This window comes from Bufo bufo, chromosome 5, assembly GCF_905171765.1.
Source record: "Bufo bufo chromosome 5, aBufBuf1.1, whole genome shotgun sequence".
Taxonomy (NCBI): domain Eukaryota; kingdom Metazoa; phylum Chordata; class Amphibia; order Anura; family Bufonidae; genus Bufo; species Bufo bufo.
In genome coordinates this window covers 266,033,877-266,056,911 of record NC_053393.1, presented here as the reverse complement: position 1 = coordinate 266,056,911, position 23,035 = coordinate 266,033,877, and the positions used below count along the sequence as shown (strand labels likewise).

The window sequence follows — 23,035 nt, the reverse complement described above, 5'->3', positions numbered from 1 at the left end:
TTTTGGGGTTAATAAAAGGGGTTTTATTGGAAAAAAAAGTAGTAAAACTTAAAAAAAAATTATAAGTATTTAGTATCACTGTAATCGTACTGACCCAGAGAATAAAGATATTATGTTATTTGTACCGAAAAATGAACGCCGTAAAGTTTATAATGTAAAAACGCAGTGGCAGTAGTGCTATTTTTCCCCTTCTCCCTCCCAGAAAGAGTTAATAAAAGTTAATCAGAAAGTTATGTGTACCCCAAAATGGTGCCATTAAAAACTGCAACTAAACAAGCCCTAATAAAGCTATATAGACGAAAAAATAAAAAAGTTATAGCTCTTGGAGCGCTGTGGGTTCAACCCTTGGGACTTCCATCCCACATCAGAGTGGAAGTGTTGGTGTAAAGTCCATTAATCATGTGACTGCTCAGCCAGTAACTGGCCTCAGTGGTCACTTCCCATTCATGCACAATGGTTCCGCTGAGGCCAGTGATTGATTGCCTGTGCATTCAGAAATAGCTGTCAGTCACCTAGTAGTATTGCCTCCATAACTTCTATGTGTATTCTAAACGTAGAAAGAGCAGGGATTTAAATGAACAAAGTACAGGTTGTACTAAATCTTTTCCCACAAAACTACCGTATTTTTCACACTATAAGAAAGACTTCTAGGCAAGAAAAAAATCTTGCTAAACAGTGCCTGCATACTATAGTCTACAGTGAGGGGGGTCCAGAAGTACTAGATAGTAATCAATAGTACAAGCAACCACAAGAAACTTTGTAATATGTCTTAACATAAGAATTAGACATTTCTCTCTAATATCAGCTGTTTAAGACCCCACCCCTCAACAGCCCTTTTTTGCTAAATGCTTCTCTATTTGGAAAATGCTGATCTATCTAGTAAGTGGCTCACCTGTTTACGGACACGGGATTTGGTGCTCGTACCTCTATGACCCACCCTATCATGCAGTATATTTATTAAAGAGAAATTAGATAGGCACTCATTATCTGAGTTCACTATGTACAACAAGCATTTATTGAAATATATTCTATTAAAAATATGATATAAAATAAAAATATATATAATAGTGAAATTGATGGTTATGATGTCTCCTATAGTTGGGGTCTCCTAATTGGATGAATGAGGTGAGACGCAATATGTATACTTCTTCTATGGAGACTCCAGCTATATAGACCCAATCAAATGATTGCAATTATAGTATTAATTATTTTGATAAAACTTCATTCTCTGGATAGAGTATCAAAAATATACATGTTAAAAGAAACAACAAATATCCATTACAACATATAACACCACAGGGATTTTATTTCCTTTTTAAAATACTGTTAAGAGTATCTACTCCTTTAATGGATATTGTCCACTGGTGGTTATTTGTTGTGCTTAGTTTGGATTGCACTGCATTACCTAATATTGCAAAAGTGAGTTGTAAAATAGTATCCCGATATTCGTGGATGTAGGAATATAATGGATCCAATGTCAATAATAGTGTTTTTAATTTCCAATATCAATATTAGAAACTTTGCCTTGTGACTAGTTCAGATTGTGCACTGTTAGGCTGCGATATCGCAAATCAACTTGCGCCTTCTTAATTGTCTCAATAGTGTAGACAAATGTTGCTGTTCATTAGTATATAGATGTGAAGGAGGTGCTGCATTGTTAGTCAGTCTTTATACTATTAGTTAATATCAGCAGGGTTACTCACTGTTTGGTGGATTGGAGCGGAGATAGGTGCCTGCCATGGCGTTCCACGTGGTAGTCGGCACTTTCAATCTTACCTCCCTATGTCTCCTCCAGCGGTGCTGCGTTCACTATTTGTATTATGAGTGTTATCGGCATCCCATGTGTTGAGACCTCTATGTATCTGCGTCCTCCCAGCTGAATACAGATCCTCAGGTTTGGATCGATATTGAATACCGGCCAGTAGATACATGGAGCGCTCCCTTTTAACAATCAAATAACCGTGGATACTTGGGCATAGATTCGGTCATACCAGACGCATTTCGGAGTATTGAGGCTTAATCCTTCTTCAGTAGATAAGTTTACTAAGACCCATGTACCTTTTAAGTCCTTACTGCAAGGTTTAATTAGGGTTGGTCTAAAATGTGGACCACATCGGTACAAGTCTACTGAGAGGCGAGGGGGATGAAGTGCTAAATGAAATAAGACTTCAGCAGAGACACTGCTGCATAAGAAGTTTATATCTCGGCACAAGTGCTTTAGTCACACCCATACAGATTAGTACTTCTCTTTAATGTCCTCCATGATCCTGGGGCTTCTTCTAAATGAGTAAGAGGAGGTTAGGAAGCCAGTTCTCTACTTTCTGTGTGCAGTAGATAGAATCTAGTCTCCACCCACCTTCCTGGCGAAATTGCAAACTAGACGTTACATAGGTAATACGGTTGAAAAAAAGACATGAGTCCATCAAGTTCAACAGTAACATTTCCAACAAGCTCTGCCTCATTAGAAATTACCAGATCCAACAGAGCATTGCCCCTAGTGGGAGCTTCTACAAACTGGCCCATAAAGTGGTCCTGCAACAAGTTGAGGAATCTTCTACCCTATTCGGTTGAGGCAGAACCATGACCCCAGTCAATGTCTGGGAAGTTAAAATCTCCCATTATGACCACTGTACTAGCCTGTGGAGCCCACTCTATTTGGTTATACAGTTGCGTTTCTATCTCCTCTGTGATGTTATTTGGTGTAATCTATAGACCCCCTATTATTTTTTCAGTGTTTATATACCTTTGAAATTCCAACTATATGGTTTCCACATCCTCACCCACAATTGCCTCTTTCACACTTGTCTTCATATCACTCCTCACATACAGGCACATGCCACCGCCTTTTGTATTAACCCTGTCTTTCCTAAATACTGTAAAACGTTTAATATTAACAGCCCAGTCATGCGAAGAGTCCAACCATGTCTCAGCCACACCAACTACATCTATGTGGTCTTCTAGTATCATAGCCTCCAGCTCCCCCATTTTGCTAGCTAGACTTCTGGCATTTGTCAAAATACATTTTAAATTACGATTACCTGAAAAGTGAATATCTGGGATTTTTTTGTTACCTTGGTTGATGTATGTATGTATGTATGTTTGTAGGTTCTTGTTACCAGCAGTTCTATTTTTCATCGGTGTATAGTACTGCCCAGTCTTCTCCCTGCTTTCCTCACTAACCCCAGCCCTCACTAAATCCCTACTGTTCCCTCCTATATCCCACTCTCTATCTACACGATCTACCCCCTTATTAGTATGACCCCCACCCTCCCCCCCAGATCCTAGTTCATTCTGCAAATTAGAAAACTAATGAAAATAATAATAATAATATGCCAGATATAAGTCATATAGCACTGTACTATTGATTAATGCAAAATTTGTTGAAAGGTTAGGTATGCTTTAATGATCTGGCAGTGTGCTCATATAAGGGATGCCACATTTCTTAACAAAAAATACCGACCAAGTTTACATGGGTGAAAAGGGAGTGTTGTTTTAGGGGAGGAGTCAAACTCAGCATAACTGATACTTATATAACACCATTCAGATCAGTAGTAATAATAGTAACATAGTTTATAAGGCTGAGAAAAAAAATCCTTCCAATACAGTTCAGCCTTTTATCTTGCAGGTTGATCCAGAGGAAGGCAGAAAAACTTAATGTGTTGGAAGCCAATTTTTCTCATTTGAGAGGAAATAAAATCCTTCCAGACTCCAATCTGGTAATAAAAATAATTCCCTGGATCAATGATGTTTTCAGAAATCTAGTAACTATAACCTGTAATATTATTACAATCCAGAAATGCATTCAGCCCCCTCTTGAACTCTTTTAGTGAACTCACCATCACCACCTCCTCAGGCAGAGAGTTCCATAGTCTCACTGCTCTTACCGTAAAGAATCCTCTTCTATATTTTTTGTACAAACCTTCTTTCCTCTAGGCGCAGAGGATGTCCCCTCGTCATAGTCCTGGGAATAAATAGATGATGGGAGAGATCTCTGTACTGACCCCTGATATATTTATACATAGTTATTAGATCTCCCCTTAGTCGTGTTTTTTTTTTAAATGGTGAATAACCCTAATTTTGATCATCTTTCTGGGTACTGTAGTCCACCCATTCCAGTTATTACTTTAGTGGCCTTCCTCTTGTCAGGAGCCCAGAACTATACACAGTATTTCATGTGTGGTGTGACTAGTGATTTGTAAAGTGGCAGGACTATGTTCTCATCACGGGCATCTATGCCCTTTTTGATGCACCACATAATCTTATTGGTCTTGACACTGGTTTCTACAGTTAAGTTTGCTACCCACTAAAATTCCTTTTCCATGTCAGTGTTAGGGCTCATGCACATGACCGCGTAGTGTTATGATGTCTGCAAATTGCAGATCTACAAAACAACGATGTCGCCCACGTGCGTTCTGCAGTTTGCAGAACGGAACGGGTCACCCATAATAGAAATGCCTATTCTTGTCTGCAAAAAATGTACACGGCCAGTGTCCGTGTATTGCGGGCACGCTGTATGCGGGCCGCAATACGGCCACGGGGGGCACACGGTCGTGTGCATTTGGCCTAAGAGACGAGCTTGTACAAGCCGATATAGGCAGCTCATTCAATAGATTGGGACAAACTGCTTTGATACCTAAAATGAATAGCACCTTTCGATGCCTCCATTGTATCCAATGTTCTCATATAATTAGAGGACCAGAATTCTCTAATCCACACACTACCTAGCCTTTTAAAATCAAGGGTTATTATACATGTAATACTACCAACGTCATTTATTTAGTAAAATGTCCCCATGGTCTGTTATACATAGGAGAAACAATGCAAGCTATTAAAGACAGAATATGCAAGCATAAACCGATTCGCACGGAGAATCTTCTGTTGCCAATACCCCACCATTTCTGCACTTTGTTGTTTATAACCACTGAGTCTTTTTGTATTTAATGCTGCTTGTAGTTGAAGTAACATGCATCTCCTGAGAGTTTTCCTTTAAGCCTAATATCTGCAGTTTATAGAAAGAAATGGTTTTTTTTTTCTATTTTCCTGTCCACTGCCTGTTGTGAAACTATCTCTAGCAGCAGAGATTCTGACGGGTTATAGGAAGTGGAGTGGGTCTTTGCAGGTTCTTCACTCATTCATGCAGCCTATTCATATTCAGAGAGGAGTAGTTCACATCAGGATTGGTAGACCGTTGATAATGTATGGATGTGTTGCTTAGGGAGGCACTGTTCCCGCATGTGTAGTGTTCACAGACCCCTCGGCAGAGAAACTACCCACTCAAAACAGGTGGATTGCAGGAATGAGTGCATCAGCTTCAGGGAAATTTTTGGTCAAGTAATAAGGATATTGGTAAAGGCTGTTTCATTGTTACATGTTGTTGGCATGATTGTAAGCCCATACTTTTTAATTTGAGGTATTAAAAGGTATTAATCTTTAAATGTGTATATTTTGACATTGTATCAACTGTGTTTGATAGTTTTTTAAGCACTTTTAAATGTTTTTTTTAACAGCCTGTTTCCAAATATGATGCCGTGTCTGAACAAGTAAAATTGAAGCAGCAGGATCCAGCGTCATGTGTTGTGCCACCCAATGCAAATCAAGGTTAGTCAGCTATAATATAAATACATACATCAATGAATGAATAAATAAAGGACAAAGGTGTCTTCTGACTACCTGTTTGTGTCTGAAGAATGAAAGAAAACCGGCACTCCCAAAAATCTTTGCTGGTGATAGATTTATTGGTCACTCATATGACGCGCGGCGTTTCGGCACTCACAGGTGCCTTTTTCAAACAAGAAGTGAGCAGCAGTATCACTCATACTGGTGCTCACTTCTTGTTTGAAAAAGGCACCTGTGAGTGCCGAAATGCCGCGCGTCATATGAGTGACCAATAAATCTATCACCAGCAAAGATTTTTGGGAGTGCCGGTTTTCTTTCATTCTTCTGATTTTGGGATTACCTCCACACAAACCGAGCACCCCTCAACCAGTACGCTGTGCAGCCTGACTTCATTACACAGTATACCTGTTTGTGTCTCACTGCTCACCAGATGACGCCACCAAATCTCAAAAGTAGTTATTTCCATTTTGTCCCTCATGACGACACCTGGAATTTGACAATTGACTTCTGTAGGGACAGGAACATGGTGAGCCTTCCACAACTTCTCACAAGTGTACTGTTACTATAGTAATCAGGCCAGAGAGGAACATTTCATAGGGGAGAAAAGAAGTAAACTTCAGGATCTTGTCCATATTAACGGCAGAATGTTCTGATTCATATTGGTCGCCACACTGTTGCTGCCTACAGTCTTGAGTGTTTGTTACAGTGTGGCGCTGCTCTGGTTCTTTTTCAGTGCATCAAGTCTCTACTGGGTCTGAAGGGGCAGAGTGTGCATTCTTATGGGACAGAGCTAAATATAGCCTTCTTTATAGTAGAAAAATCTGGAGCTCAAACTTAAATCTGAGAACAAGAACATTTGCAAATGCACTAGGTGCGCATAGAAGCTTGTGATTAATGAATGGATGAATCCCATGTCAAGTTAAATCTTGTTGGTCTTTTTTCTGGATTGGCTATGATGTAGATTTTAATCTGCATCAAAACCTGAGTAAGATATATGTCTAAAGTTCCTGAGAAAGAAGAATTAAGTTTACCTGAATGTGAGGACAATGACAAAAAATACAATTTCTTTATCAGAGGATGTGGATTCCTCCATATTGAATGAAAGGGACTTAAGGGCTTTGGGTACTTTTGGGGGCAATTTTTAAAAATTACTGCATTGTAGTCATTTCTAAAAATTATTTTTTCAATTGGTCTTTATAAAAAAATTTAGCCCCTTTCTCTGTATAGGGTTGAGATTTTCTATTAGCAGGCTATTTGTTACACTGTGTCCCATCAAGGATCTCAGCTGACGGCTCATGTGAAGCCCCTAATCTCCTGAGAGCTCATAAACACTCATTATAGCTCACTTCTTACTGATAAGAATGTGGCTCAAATAAGTGTTTATGAACTGTTAGTAATTTAGGAATAAGGGTTATCAGATGACAGCACAAAGTGAGGGTGAAAGTAAGATGCTCACAGTTAGGCGCAAACTTAACCCTTTATGACAAAAACTGCTGAACATATTTAATAAAGACAAATTGAAAATGTATTTTAGCCCAAAATTATTAAAACGCAATCATAAAAAATTGCCACTAAATGTGACGCTAGGGAGGCTCGTCCCCGTCGCGGCCTGCTATTGGCTGCTCCCAATTTCACCCCCCCAAATTTCAGACACCAGATTTTTAAGACTCACGGAAAAGGGAGGGGGGTGTAATGCTAGACTTTATTTCACAAGACAACATTATTGACCTGTTTTTTGGATCTGATCCATATTCCCTCTACCAGGTTGGTGGTTAGGCTAGCAGATGCTTTGGATGATTGCTCATTTGCCTAACTGATGTGGTTGGCTTTTGTTCTTTGTCCTTCCCATTTAAAGGGTATGGACACTCACTATTCATTTTCCAATTGTTCTTTATCGGTGCCTGTACATGGTGCAGATTTGTATGCAGAAAATTTGCATTAAAACCACACAACAAAATGCACATAAATCCGCACTATTTATTGCGGTTTTGGCCGGTTTTTATGTGGTTTTTAGTATGGATTTGATGCATGTTTGCTGCAGATCTCACCCTTCATTTGAAAAGTGGGAAATCCACATAAAAAAAAAAAAAATAGGCATGCTGCAGATTTCAAATCCTGCACAGCAAGTCAATTTCCACACCTTAGAAAAAAAGCAAAATCTAAGCTTATAGATTTTGCTGTTACTGTATTACGCTGCGTTTGTTCCCTCACAAAATGCGTACAGAAAAACTGCACGGAATCCGCACAGTCTGCAGTCACCCTTAGGCCCCTTTCACACAAGCGAGTATTCCGCGTGGATGCAATGCGTGATGCTAACAAATTGCACCTGCACGGAATCCGGACCCATTCATTTCAATGGGGCTGTGTACATGTGCGTTGGTGTTCTATATTCTGCGATTTTCACACAACGCTGGCCTCATAGAAGTAAATGGAGCTGCGTGAAAATCGCATCCGCAAGCAAGTGCAGATGCGATGCGTTTTTCACGGAAGAGATGTTGTTTGTAGTTTGTATTAAATCACATTGCACCCACGCGATAAAAACTGAATGCGATCGCAGACAAAACTGTATTTGTTTGCGAAATCACACATTTTTCACTGAACACATTCGCAACGCATCCGGACCTAATCCGCACACGCTTGTCTGCAAGGGGCCTAAAGCATTTTCAATAGGTTTTTTTTCTTCTTCGGATTTCACTTTCAGTGCATTTGCAGAGTATCAGGCTCTCCACTTCACACTGAATCTGTCAGGGTACTGTTTTGGTGACTGGATGTGTAGCCCTTATCGCTGAACTCCTGACAGCTCATAGCTGCTCATTTAAAGGGTCTTTGTCACTAATATAAATGTATCCCGCCCAACAGATACCGCTGTTATATTACTTTCCCCATAAACAACCATTCATCAAAACTGCCTTATTCTAAAGTTATTAGCCTACCATTATGCACTGTGGCAAATCAGTTTCGATTTTAGTTGCTGTTGGTTATGTCCTGTAGTGGAACCCTGTAACAGAGGACACACAAGCTCGCGATGCGGATTTTCTTTCCCTTCAATAACCATTCCATGTCAGTTACAGTGTCAGTTATGGATTGATAGATGGATGGCTAGATGAACTTAACCTCTTCCTGAATTATGACGTAATATGACGTAATAGTACTTCATGGCCGCATTTTGACGTACTATTACGTCATGGTTATAGTGCGCGCCCGATCACTGCAGGGGCCCGGCAGTCCCTGGTAGCCGGGCCCTTGCTGTATCCGCCGGCATCGCTGTACAAGCCGATGCCACTGGATTAACCCCTTCTATGCCGCTGACCACGGCATAGAAGGGATTTGCGACGGGTGAGGTAGCCCATCGGGTCCCCCCGCTGCTGTGGCGGGAACCAGTTTGGTGAGAAGGCAGCCCGATGCCGTGCAGAGGCTGCCCAATGCCTTGCACGGCATCGGGACCTGCCTTCTACGGGTGCCCAGGAGATCCAGCCTCAGGCTGGGTCTCCTAGGCAATCTGTTAGTGTATTACTCAGTATAACAGGCAATGCATTACAATACAGATGTATTGTAATGCATTGCAGAGGGGATCAGACCCCCAAAAGTTAAGTCCCAGAGTGAGACAGAAATAAAGTTTAAAAAAAAAGTTTTTCAGAAAAAAAGACGTTTTAAGTAAAAAAAAAAAAAAGAAAACACACACGTATTAGGTATCCGCCGCGTCCGTAACGACCGGTTCTATAAATACATCACATGACCCACCCCGTCCGATAAACACCGTAAAAAATTAAAAATGTTTAAAAAAAGCTTTTTTCGTCACCTTACATCACAAAAAATGCAACACCAAGCGATCAAAAAGTATGCCCCTCAAAATGCTACCAATAAAACGGTCACCTCATCCCGCAAAAAAAGAGCCCTTACATAAGATTATCGTCCAAAAAATAAACTATAGCTCTCAGAACATGCAGACACTAAAACATAATTTCTTTTGTTTAAAAAATGCAATTATTGTGTTAATGTGAAATAAAAAAAGTATACATATTAGGTATCACCGCGTCCGTAACAACCAGGTCTATAAAAATATCACATGACCTAACTCCTCAGGTGAGCACCGTAAAAATAAATAAATAAAAACTGTGCCCAAAAAAAAAAATTTTTGTCACCTAACATTTAAAGTCCAACACCAAGCGATCAAAAAGGGCGGATTCCCCTCAAAATAGAACCAATCAAACCATCATCTCATCCTGCAAAAAATGAGCCCCTACCTAAAACAATTGGTCAAAAAATAAATAAACAAACTATGGCTCTCAGACTATGGAGACACTAAAACATCATTTTTTTGTTTCAAAAATGCTATTATTGTGTAAAACTTAAATAAATAAGAAAAAGTATACATATTAGGTATTTTCCACGTCCGTAACGACCTGCTCTATAAAAATATCACGTGACCTAACCTCTCAGGTGAACGCTGTAAAAATAAAGCGTTTAATTCTTGTGTAACGCCTAAAGGGTTAACAAAGTTTGTAAAATCTGTTTTGAGTAACTTGAGGGGTGTCGTTTCTGCAATGGGGTCATTTATGGGGGGTTTCTATTATGTAAGCCCGACAAAGTGACTTCAGACCTGAACTGGTCCTTAAAAGGTGGGTTTTGGAAATTTTCTAAGATTTTTTTTAGAATTGCTTCTAAAATCCTAAGCCTTCTAACGTCCCCAAAAAATAAAATAACATTTACAAATTTAGAAAATTGCAAATTTTTCTAAATATTTGGTCAATTAGGGATTTTTTCATAAATAAAGGTGAAATATATTGACTCAAATTTATGAATGTGTCACGAGAAAACATTCTCAGAATGGCTTGGATAAATAAAAGCGTTCCAAAGTTATTACCACATAAAGTGACACGTCAGATTTGCAAAAAATGGCCTGGACAGAAAGGTGAAAACTGGCCTGGGGTCAAAGGGGTTAAATTTGTAAAAAAAATTAAATTTAATAAAAAAGGAGGAATGGGAGCTAGGGTAACTGATGAAAATAAAAGTTAAAGTGCGTGCTGCCGTGCTCCTCCTCCTCTGTGCTGAACAAGGCTACTGCAGCATACTTCGCACGCCAAGTAACCAGGAGCTAAATACCAGAGGTCCTAGTTGCCCGCAGTCTGGGGTGAGCGCAACCAGAGCAGCGGGAGCGGGAGGAGCTGTATGTTTGGCGGGTTTTTGGTGCAAATTTGTGGGCAGTGCGGCACATATCATTTAGGGATGTGCGACTTGAAGCTGTTGTGGTGTTGCGTCATTTGCTTAGGAGGCGGTCAGACCCTGGTCGAGAGGGTGCCTTGGGTGTCTGCATCAGCACAGCCGTGAAAGAGTGAGGCAGTGCGGCCATAGTCCTTGGGGCCTGACAACCATTTTATTTCTTATCTCATTTTATGAAGATCTGATGCCCATTAAAGAAGACTGAGAGATGCTGACAAGCGCTTAAGCAGAGTCTATGGATATCGTGACTGACGAAACTTTGGCTTAATATAGAGTTGTTTGTAAGATGGCCCCCAAGAATAGTAGAAATTCTGTTAGGCTCTCATCTCCTAAAGCTTGGCCTGGTCTTAGGGTACTTTCACACTAGTGTCGCTGGATTCCAGCAGACAATTCCATCGCCCGTACTGCCTGCCGGATCCGGCAATCTGTATGCAAACGGATACCATTTGTAGACTGATCCGGATGCGGATCTGTCTCACAAATGTATTGCAATACTGGATCCGTCTCCGGTTGTCATCCAGAAAAACGGATCCAGTATTTATCTTTATCACATTTTTAAAGGTCTGCACATGTGCAGACCGCATAACCGGATCAGTTTTTCTGGAAAACTTTGGGCCGGATCCGGCATTAATGCATTTCAATGTAAAATAGTGCCGGATCCGGCATTCCGGCAAGTGTTCCGGAATTTTGGATGGAGAAAATACAGCAGCATGCTGCGGTATTTTCTCCGTCCAAAAAACATACAGTGATTGAACTGAAGACTGAACTGATGCATACTGAATGGATTGCTCTCCATTAAGAATGCATTAGGATAAAACTGATCAGTTTTTTTCTGGTATTGAGCCCCTAGGACGGAACTCAATACCGGAAAAGAAAAACGCTAGTGTGAAAGTACCCTTAGGCTTGAGAGTTCTCAAAATTAAGAAGTACCTAAAATGCTACTAGATCTTTTCCTAAGAATGCTCTCACGAATAGTTCGAAGGTTCCCCTACCTGACCCCTTGAATGATGTTTCTGATATGGACCATCACCTCTTAGAGAATTTATAGGGGGTCTTAATGAACCGATCGATTACAAATAAAGAGGACTCCTCTATCTTGAGGGAAATATTGAATGTCAAGAAATCCAATAAAGCCTTGCAGGTTCTCACTTCCCAGAAGGGCTCAGTACAATCCGACATTTCTTTGATTAGAGATTACCTAAATAAAATGCACTCAGGACTTAAAGGAAATGTCTTGTCTAAGATTTTATCTGCCAGTTAAAATCAGATAGTAGCACATATCCTTTTTACTATTAAAATCACCGCACAATAATACCTAAACACATATGTAAAGGAACCCATATAATACAGATGAGCCCTTATGCAGCTTACTCCCGAACAAACTGCCGATAATCCGTAATAAATCGAATAGAAGATCCCAGTCCCCCAAACATGCGCCGAGACTACATGAAGGGGTAAAATCAGTGACTTTTATTAGCAGGTGAATCATTTCTTTTATGCCCTGCTCCCATGCAAGGGAGACACCCACAACAAATATACATTAACCAATAACACAAAGGTTACAACCCACATAGAATCCTCCCCTCTACCTGTGATATAATCATGGTACACCATGGTTAACATAATCATCACAGGCAGGAGAATACACAATGTCCTCTGTCCTGAGTTGGACCGAGTTGTAATTCAATTATCTCTCAGGACAGAGGGCAATCGTCAATACACACAGAGAGACAATGGAACAGACCTCACTTCTTAACGTATACAATGTCCCACCTTTTACAATACACATAGACATTTAACATCCCAACACGGCACAAATTAGTTAGTAAAACTCTCTTGGGCCTGACTGTACTCATGGCTTTTCTGTCCAAAACCAGTTCTACACAGTCTTTTGTTCTGGAGACCATTGAGAAGTGATCCACTTATCTCCCAAGGACAGAGGCAAGACTCCATTAGCCACATGGTAGCAAAAGACAGCAAAATACATGAACCCACATAACTATGCAGCCATTGCACAAAACCGGTGCATTCAACATGGAACCATAATCACATGGTTTAGTGGCAACTGGGTGGTCAATAGGAACATTCGCCACTTCATTCGTGTGTTTTTGGGCTCCGTTCATCTGGATGAGTGGTTGGCAATAGCAGGGCAGGAACTCATGAACAGAGTTAAATTCGCATAGTAAAAGTAAGCAGAAACCTCCTTTTCTCCACATAGCTCCCCCTTAGTTCCATGGGACGGCATACCCGCCTAGACCCTAATGGGTTGGCTTGGGGATGTCCGGTGTTAAACGTAGTTTTTCCAGTTCTGTTTGCCGAGATAGCCCATCTGCATTGGCATTCTGCTTCCCTGGCCGGTAGTGCATTTCAAAATTATAGGGCATCTCCGGCCACCCTGTTGAGCCGGATGAGGAGGTTATGATCCGTCATAACGGTGAAACATCGTCCGTATAAATAAGGCGGTAATTTCTTGAGGGCCCAGACCAATGCTAAACATTCTTTCTCAACGGTGGCAAAACTGACCTCTCTGGGTATAAATTTTCTGCTCAGATATGCCACCGGATGCTCCAGTTCATCATCCCCCACTTGGCTTAGCACGGCTCCCAGTCCAAACATTGAGGCATCTGTGTGAACGAGAAATCTTTTAGCGTGATCCGGTGCCGCCAATACAGGGGTTTTACTTGATGCAAGCTTGAGTTTCTGGAAAGCTTCCTCACACTCTGGAGACCATACTACCTGCCTAGATAAGGACTTTTTGGTAAGGTCGGTCAGGGGTTTGGCTATGGTGCTATAATCTGACACAAATTTCCTATAATAGCCAGCGGTCCCTAAGAAAGCCATAACCTGAGTCTTGGTGCGTGGTTGAGGCCACTGAGTGATAACCTCAATTTTAGTGGGTTCAGGCCTCTGCTTGCCTGACCCTACCCTATGGCCTAGATATTGGACCTCCGCCATGCCCACATGACACTTTTCTGGTTTCAAGGTTAATCCGGCCTCTCAAATTCTCTTGAGTACTACCGAAATGTGCTCCAGGTGGGCCTCCCACGTGCTGCTGTAGATGGCTATGTCATCTAAATAAGCACAGGCGAAGCCATGAAATCCCTCTAGGAGCAGGTCTGCCATCCTTTGAAAAGTGGCGGGGGCATTCTTCATCCCAAATGGCATGACCTTAAATTGGTACAAGCCAAAAGGGGTGACGAATGCCGACTTAGGAATAGCATCAGGCTCCAAGGGGATTTGCCAATAACCCTTGCACAAGTCAATAGTGGTCAAGTAATTCCCTCCTGCCATACAGTCTAATAGTTCATCTACCCTGGGCATGGGGTAGGCATCCGTAACTGTTCGGTCATTAAGCCTGCGGTAATCCACGCAAAACCGCGTGGTACAGTCTTTCTTTGGTACTAACACCACTGGGGAGACCCAGGGGCTCTGAGAGGGTTCTATAACCCTTAGGTCTAGCATCTCCTGAATTTCCTTTAACATACTATCTCTAACTGCCTCAGGAATTCTGTACGGTTGCTGTCTCAAAGGTACCTGACCTGGGGTCTCTACCCGGTGTACAGCCAGGGTGGTGTAGCCTGGAAGAGCAGAGAACATATCTCGAAATTCCTGCAATAGCTGGGTAGCCTGTGCCCTTTCCTCTGGCTTTAACTCTGGCCCTAATCCAACCTGCTCCACCCCCGTGGGTTCTTTGTGGAGCAAATTGGGTAAGGGTATACCCTCACTATCCTCAAACGCCGGAGCGCATACTGCAGTGACCTCCTCTGGTCTCTCTAAGTAGGGTTTTAACATATTGACATGAAATGACCTGCGAATCCTTTCATTGTTACAATCTGTTACTATATACGTTGTATCGCTGACCCTGGCTAATACTTTGTAGGGCCCTTGCCAAGAGGCCTGCAACTTATCGGTTTTTGTCGGTTTGAGGACTAGCACCTTTTGATCTATCTCTAGGATACAATCTCTAGCTCCCCTGTCGTACCAGTGTTTTTGTCGCTGTTGAGCCGCCTGCAGGTTTTCTCTCACCGATTGAGTAAGAGCCTGCAGTCGGTCTCTCAACTCCAAAACAAATGGTACTATAGGCGTGCCCGTTTCCCCCATATCCCCTTCCTAGTGTTCGCGGACCAGGTCCAGAGGTCCTCGGACTCTCCTTCCATATAATAGTTCGAAAGGAGAGAATCCGGTGGATGCCTGGGGTACTTCCCGGTAGGCGAACAGTAGGTGGGGAAGGAATTTTTCCCACTTCCGACAGGTCTCTGCGAACGTGATTAGCATCTGTTTCAGAGTGCCATTAAAACATTCGCAGAGCCGGTTCGTTTGGGGATGATATGGAGGACTTAGTATGGGTTTTACTCCGCAGCTCTGCCAGAGCTGCTGAGTAACTACCGCCGTGAATTGGGTCCCTTGGTCAGATACTATTTCCCTAGGGAACCCCACTCTAGTGAATACCTGGATGAGAGCTTCAGCTACGGTTTCAGCAGTGATATTAGGTAGGGCTATAGCTTCCGGGTAGCGAGTAGCATAGTCCACCACTGTAAGAATATACTTCTTACCTGATGGACTAGGCTTACTAAGGGGTCCTACCAAATCTACTGCTACTCTGAAGAAAGGTTCCTCTATTATGGGTAGTGGGCGTAGTTTCGCTCTGGGGTGGTCACCCCTCTTTCCTACTTTCTGACATACGTCGCAGGTTCTACAATAATTTTGCAAATCTCGGGTAACACCTGGCCACTCCTTAATAGCTCTGCCCTATATTTGCAAGGTACCACTAACTGCTTCTTTATTACCTGTCGGGCTCCTCCCCCCTCTGTTAACCGATATAGTAAACCTTTCTCACACTGGAACTTTTCCTGTCCTATGTCTCCCTGGGGATTATCCGCCTCCCTCCTGTACCCACTTAACATGCTATCCTCCCTGTGCGCTTGCCCAAAGTCTGTGGGGGTGCCCCAATATATGTTAGGACTAGAATTTACAGCAGCATTATCAGTGCCTACCTGGTCATCCGAGGAGTGTGAGGTACCCATAGCGCGTGCCTGTTGTCTGGTTGAGACTGGGAGTGCTCCTGCTGTAGTCGGCTGTACAAATTAAGATGTCAAGCACCCCAAGTCGTTTCCCAGCAAAACCTCTGCTGGTAACTCTGGCATGATGGCCACCTCCACAGCCTTAGCCCCAGTACCCCAGACCATGTGTACCATGGCGGTGGGTAACTTGTGAATAGCCCCTCCCGCAACCCTTACAGCCACACACCGCCCGGTATGTTGGGACAGCTTAACACAGTGAGGTTGTACTAGGGTGATCGTAGCTCCAGTGTCTCTCAGTCCTCTGGCTTTCTGCCCATTAAGGGTCACGGTCTGTCGATGGTGTGCCCGGTTGTCATCTGCTGCTTGCAGTGGATTGACCTCATGTAGCATGGACCAATTCTCAGACGGATTGCGATCCTCCCCTTGTGTAGAATAGTTGTAATCCTCTTGTACACAATGAGCAGCTGCTCTCGTTGGACGGGTTGGTGCTTGCCCCCTTCGATCATTATTACGGTGGGGACAATTAAGTCTGATGTGTCCCGCTTGCTTACACCCAAAACACATCGGTGCAGTTTTCTGAACCCCAGTGGCGGTAGGTTGACTCACCGGTGGTACTGGTTTCGGGTGCTGTGTTGGGGGCAGGAGTGTGATACTGTGGTCGAAATCCTGAGGCTCCCCGGTTGTTATCTGCCCGTCTGCTTTTGTGAAATTCGTCTGCTAAACGTGCGGCTTCTTCTACTGACGGTGGTTTTCTGTCCTTGACCCAATCCCTGGTATCTGTAGGAGTGTGGTCAAAAAACTGCTCCAACAATATTAACTGTAATGCATCCTCCAGTGTAGTCGCCTGGCATCCCTGCATCCAATCACTCACAGTGCGGTGCATGCGGAATGCCCACTCTGTGTAAGAGTCTTTGCCCTGTTTCCGGAGGGACCGAAATTTTTTCCGGTATGCCTCTGGGGTAACTGCATAACGGGCCAGCAATATCTCCTTCACTTTCTCATAATTTTGCATGTCTGCATCAGGTACCGCTCTAAAGGCTTCTGCTGCTCTGCCTGAAAGCTTGCTGCTCAGTATCGCAGCCCAATTAGTGTTATCCACATCTTCTAATACACATTGTCTTTCAAAGTCCTGCAGATAATTGTCAATATCCATTTCACTTTCTATGAAACTTTTAAAAGCAGCATAATTTATCTTACGTGACCGCCCCATAGATGATCCTGGTAGTGACAATATATCCATTTGTGGTGATCTTTCTCTGGCCTCCCGTGCTTCTCGGCGGCTTTCTGCTTCCGAAGCTTGTGCCATAATCTGTACCACAATTTCTGGTGTAGGATTCGGTCCTTCCAAACGGAGTCTCCATCTCACATCTTTCTGAAACTCCGTTTCCTCTGTGTTCGCCATTTGCACCTCGCTGTTTCGGTCGCTCTCCAGTAATTCGGCTATTATCGTGGCTTTCGGCTTGTTGCTTGCCACTATGCCTCGAGCTTCCAGCAGTTCTTTAAGTGTTGTTTGTTTCAGCAGTTCTTATCTATGCGCCATTCACTTTCTTTTCGGTTAAATGAAGTAAATCCATTCGGGAGAAATCCCGCTGCTGCCACCAGTGTAAAGAAACCCATATAATACAGATGAGCCCTTATGCAGCTTACTCCCGAACAAACCGCCGATAATCCGTAATTGAGCGAATAGAAGATCCCAGTCCCCCAAACATGCGCCGAGACTACATGAAGGGGTAAAAATCAGTGATTTTTATTAGCAGGTGAAGAATAATTTCTTTTATGCCCTGCTCCCATGCAAGGGAGACGCCCACAACAAATATACATTAACCAATAACACAAAGGTTACAACCCACATAGAATTCTCCCCTCTGCCTGTGATATAGTCATGGTACAACATGGTTAACCTAATCATCACAGGCAGGAGAATACACAATGTCCTCTGTCCTGGAGACCGAGTTGTAATTCAATTATCTCTCAGGACAGAGGGCAATCGTCAATACACACAGAGAGACAATGGAACAGACCTCACTTAACGTATACAATGTCCCACCCTTTATAATACACATAGACATTTAACATCCCAACACGGCACAAATTAGTTAGTAAAAGTCTCTTGGGCCTGGATGTACTCATGGCTTTTCTGTCCAAAACCGGTTCTACACAGTCTTTTGTCCTGGAGACAATTGAGAAGTGATCCACTTATCTCCCAAGGACAGAGGCAAGACTCCATTAGCCACATGGTAGCAAAAGACAGCAAAATACATGAACCCACATAACTATGCAGCCATTGCACAAAACCGGTGCATTCAACATGGGACCGTAATCACATGGTTTAGTGGCAACTGGGTGGTCAATAGGAACATTCGCCACTTCATTCGTGTGTTTTTTGGCTCCGTTCGTCTGGATGAGTGGTTGGCAATAGCAGGGCAGGAACTCACGGAGTTAAATTCGCATAGAACAAGTAAGTAGAAACCTCCCTTTCTCCACAACAGAAACCTCCCTTTCTCCACAACATATATGCTATAAAGTTTCCTTTATGCCCCAGTGACATGTTAACTATGTACTACGCTACTATGTATAGCGCCCGCTCGTGCTGCGAGGATATGTCTGGTAAAGGCATCGCAGCGCAGCAAACACACCACAGGCTCCGGACACCAACTGGAGGTGTGTCCATGACGTCACCACTGGAAAGGACTTCTACCAATAGTGCTCTCCCAGAAGAGATGCCGGACTCGAAACCACGCCCCCTCCATCGGCCGAGCACACCAGCCTAATACAGGAGAAGCCGGCCTGACACCACGCCCCGCTCCCACACTCCGAGCGCCGTGGAGCTTGGACGTATGTAAACAAAACCATCAATAGAGCCGTGATGCGATCTGCATCAGGAATTCTTCCATTAGTAGTGTTACTACTGAGATGCCCCTCCTGTGGACACACCTTCTCCAAAATTATAACCCCCCCCCCCCACAGTTGGTGGCGCCAAAATACAACCAGGAAAGCATATATATGTGTTCTGTTGGTTTTAAACTTGTATTACTGTCCTGATGAAGGGGGTAATTCACCCCTGAAACGCGTAGACGAATTAAAGCCATTTTAAACTACACGCCTTATTTAAATGGTATCCTTGGCAGCGCCCACAGAAGAGGTTAATCTGTTTTTATTCGGTACAAGTTTTACTTCCACTCCAGCACCCGTACGATTTTTGGGCGCAGGCAGGAACCCAGGCTGCAGCCAAGCACCCGTTTGCTGGTCGGGATATATACCAGCAAGAGCCTATACAGCTGTTGTGACTATCTCACAACAACCTCTGGTAAGCAAATTTTATACGCATTTGCATTAATATTGTCAGCAAGACCACACATGAGGCGCCGCCCTCTCTCTCTCTCTCTCTCTCTCTCTCTCTTTCTCTCTCTCTCTCTCTTTTCTCTCTTATTTCATTAATAAAGAGAGTGAGGGAGGGATCAGATTTGTGCTATAATGGCAGTAGGATTACTATTTTGCCTTATTTTCCAAAATCTACTCAGGAAAAAAGGTGCAGTTAAATAAAGGCTGATACATGCCAATACTGGTTTAATTTTACAGCAAAATTGCAGGTGGTGCATGAAAATGTGGTTAATATCTTTGATTCCCCATTTGCTGTTGTAGATTGGTTGGATGCAAAGGGCCTTTAGTAGCACAACTAGTCTTGGAAGCTGCAAATTACATTTTGTGACATGTGATGGAGGGGGGTCGTTCAAGGTTGAACAAGTTTGGCTAAACTAGGGAGCAATAGGTGGGGGTTTTGAGGGGGACGGCTGGTGGTTGAGAAAGGAGTTTGGGAGGCAAGGGGACGGGAGAAAGATTGATTTTTTTTTATTTATTTTTTTATTTCTGACCCGGTATGTCGGTTAGAATTTAATTTTTGAATGTTCGGGTTATAGGGGATAGAATTAAGATGTGCTATTTTTTATTTTGTCCATGGACATCTACCTGCTATTGGACTAATGGAGGAAACGCATTTGACCAAGGATACGGTCAGCTTTATTGAGAGGGGTTGGGCTGGACAAAATGACCATTCCTTGTTGACCAATTATTCCAGGGAGGGTCTCAGTCGTAATCCATAAGAAGCTAGACTTTGACTGTACAGCAGTATCTGTTGATAGGGAGGGGAGGTACTGTATGTTCTCTTTTATAGTAAATTACAGGAAGTGATCTGTATTTTGGCATTTGTATATATTCCACCCCCATACTCGCAGTACATTCTGGGTCAGCTATTGTTATTTATGGATCAGAAAGAAGGATGTATAACTATTATCATTGGTGATTTTAACTGTGTGATGGATGTAAAAATGGATTGGGTCCGGGCTCATGGGGAAAGCAAGACACCCCAGAATTATTTTACACTTGTTCCAAAATTTTGTAGAGAAACAGGTTTTGTTGATATTTGGAGGAGCAGGAATCGTAATTGTAAAGCTTATTCCTGTTTTGGGAGTTCGGGGGGTTGTATGTCACGTATTGACTTAGCCTTGATTAACAGTCGTTACTTGAGTAGTGTCAAAATTGCTTATGACCCCTGAACCCAGGGGGATCATTCTCCGTTGGTGTTGATCACCCTGGGCCTGGGCAGTGGAGGTGAACTCACATTGGTTATCCATTATTAAGAATCATGATTCCATCCAACATGAAATTTCAGTTTTTTGACAAATCAATTTTGGTTCAACACAGATGAATTATGTCTGGGATGCACTGAAAGTGTTTATCTGGGGGATTCTAATCAACCAGATTGCCTCTGATAAAATCTTTTCCAAAAAAGGAATGAGATTTTTTTCCTCAGAATCACTGAAAAAATGTCTCCTAACAATTAGCAACAGTATACATCCCTAAACGATTAGTGAACAGAGCGATTAATCTCTAGCATTGTTTTAGATGGGTCCGTTTTATGTCGGGGCAAAGTTAAGGCCCGGAATAAAACAGACAGACAAATTAATAACAGTCTTGCTGTGAAAGACATTGCCCTGGCAGACATTACTCTTAACAGTGCATATCCTAATGGGTTAAATCTCAGAACTAATTTGTTACACTATTAATGATTAGATTCACCATTAGTGATTTTTATGTTGTCATGTATGTTTTTAAATGACGAATCTGCATATTAGCTATATATTTTGGTGGAACTAACAATGGACTGGGGGAGGAGTTTTTCTCTCATATGAGTATTTATCTCCCTATGTACGACAGGTTATGAGTAGTGATGAGCCAAGCAAGCTTCGGATGTTTCATCTGAAGTCGCTACATTCATATCTTCGGATTAATACTGTACGGAGATTCGTCTTTGTACAATATTAGAATGTATGGGCTCCAATCAGCCGAAGTTAGTTATTTGTGAAGTCGCGCATGACTTAATTGAATAACTTTGGTAATTGATTTTTAGGGTGGAAAACCTCTTTAAAACTTTGAACCGAACTCTGGTTCAGTTCCAACTGGTACAGTATTAATGTAACATCCAAAGCTCGCTTCGCTCATCACTAGTTAGGAGTAAGGATCAGAACCAGATCCGAAACGCGTCAACCTGAGTGCAGTTTCTACATCAGTACTGCAGTGCTGCTGTTTTCATTTTACTACTGGTTATATGATTTGTTTAATGATGGAGTAATAAAGAACTTTCTTTTATGCACATGACTTATTATGCTGACTCTCCGTTACAACCTGTTGATCACTTCCTTGCGGTGGACTCTCCATTTGATTGGTCAGTTCAGCAAATTACATATTTAGCTATTAAAATTAGTAATAATCTTTCAGAGTTACACCATCTTAATTATAACCCCTCTCTGCAGCCTATAATTGGCCAATTTCTTTTTTTAAACTCTCCTTATCACTTTTGGTTTGGGAAGAATAATATACAGGTTCTTCTAAAAAAATTAGCATATTGTGATAAAGTTCATTATTTTCTGTAATGTACTGATAAACATTAGACTTTCATAAATTTTAGATTCATTACACACAACTGAAGTAGTTCAAGCCTTTTCTTGTTTTAATATTGATGATTTTGGCATACAGCTCATGAAAACCCCAAATTCCTATCTCAAAAAATTTGCATATCATGAAAAGGTTCTCTAAACGAGCTATTAACCTAATCATCTGAATCAACTAATTAACTCTAAACACCTGCAAAAGATTCCTGAGGCTTTTAAAAACTCCCAGCCTGGTTCATTACTCAAAACCGCAATCATGGATAAGACTGCCGACCTGACTGCTGTCCAGAAGGCCATCATTGACACCCTCAAGCAAGAGGGTAAGACACAGAAAGAAATTTCTGAACGAATAGGCTGTTCCCAGAGTGCTGTATCAACGCACCTCAGTGGGAAGTCTGTGGGAAGGAAAAAGTGTGGCAGAAAACGCTGCACAGCGAGAAGAGGTGACCGGACCCTGAGGAAGATTGTGGAGAAGGACCGATTCCAGACCTTGGGGGGACCTGCGGAAGCAGTGGACTGAGTCTGGAGTAGAAACATCCAGAGCCGGCGTGTGCAGGAAATGGGCTACAGGTGCCGCATTCCCCAGGTCAAGCCACTTTTGAACCAGAAACAGCGGCAGAGGCGCCTGACCTGGGCTACAGAGAAGCAGCACTGGACTGTTGCTCAGTGGTCCAAAGTACTTTTTTCGGATGAAAGCAAATTTTGCAAGTCATTCGGAAATCAAGGTGCCAGAGTCTGGAGGAAGACTGGGGAGAGGGAAATGCCAAAATGCCTGAAGTCCAGTGTCAAGTACCCACAGTCAGTGATGGTCTGGGGTGCCATGTCAGCTGCTGGTGTTGGTCCACTGTGTTTTATCAAGGGCAGGGTCAATGCAGCTAGCTATCAGGAGATTTTGGAGCACTTCATGCTTCCATCTGCTGAAAAGCTTTATGGAGATGAAGATTTCATTTTTCAGCACGACCTGGCACCTGCTCACAGTGCCAAAACCACTGGTAAATGGTTTACTGACCATGGTATTACTGTGCTCAATTGGCCTGCCAACTCTCCTGACCTGAACCCCATAGAGAATCTGTGGGATATTGGGAAGAGAAAGTTGAGAGACGCAAGACCCAACACTCTGGATGAGCTTAAGGCCGCTATTGAAGCATCCTGGGCCTCCATAACACCTCAGCAGTGCCACAGGCTGAAATATGCTAATTTTTTGAGATAGGAATTTTGGGTTTTCATGAG

The 23,035-nt window shown here is 42.6% G+C and overlaps 1 protein-coding gene across 6 annotated transcripts in view; it reads left to right on the top strand.

Annotated features, from left to right (window-relative positions):
- Positions 1 to 23,035, top strand: part of LOC121001875 — a 378,122-nt gene that overhangs the window by 312,264 nt on the left and 42,823 nt on the right. For all 6 annotated transcript variants that reach the window (XM_040433099.1, XM_040433098.1, XM_040433102.1 and 3 more), the window contains exon 15: positions 5,508 to 5,598. In XM_040433099.1, the coding sequence (XP_040289033.1) occupies positions 5,508 to 5,598 (91 nt within the window). The remainder of the gene's footprint in view (positions 1 to 5,507; positions 5,599 to 23,035) is intronic.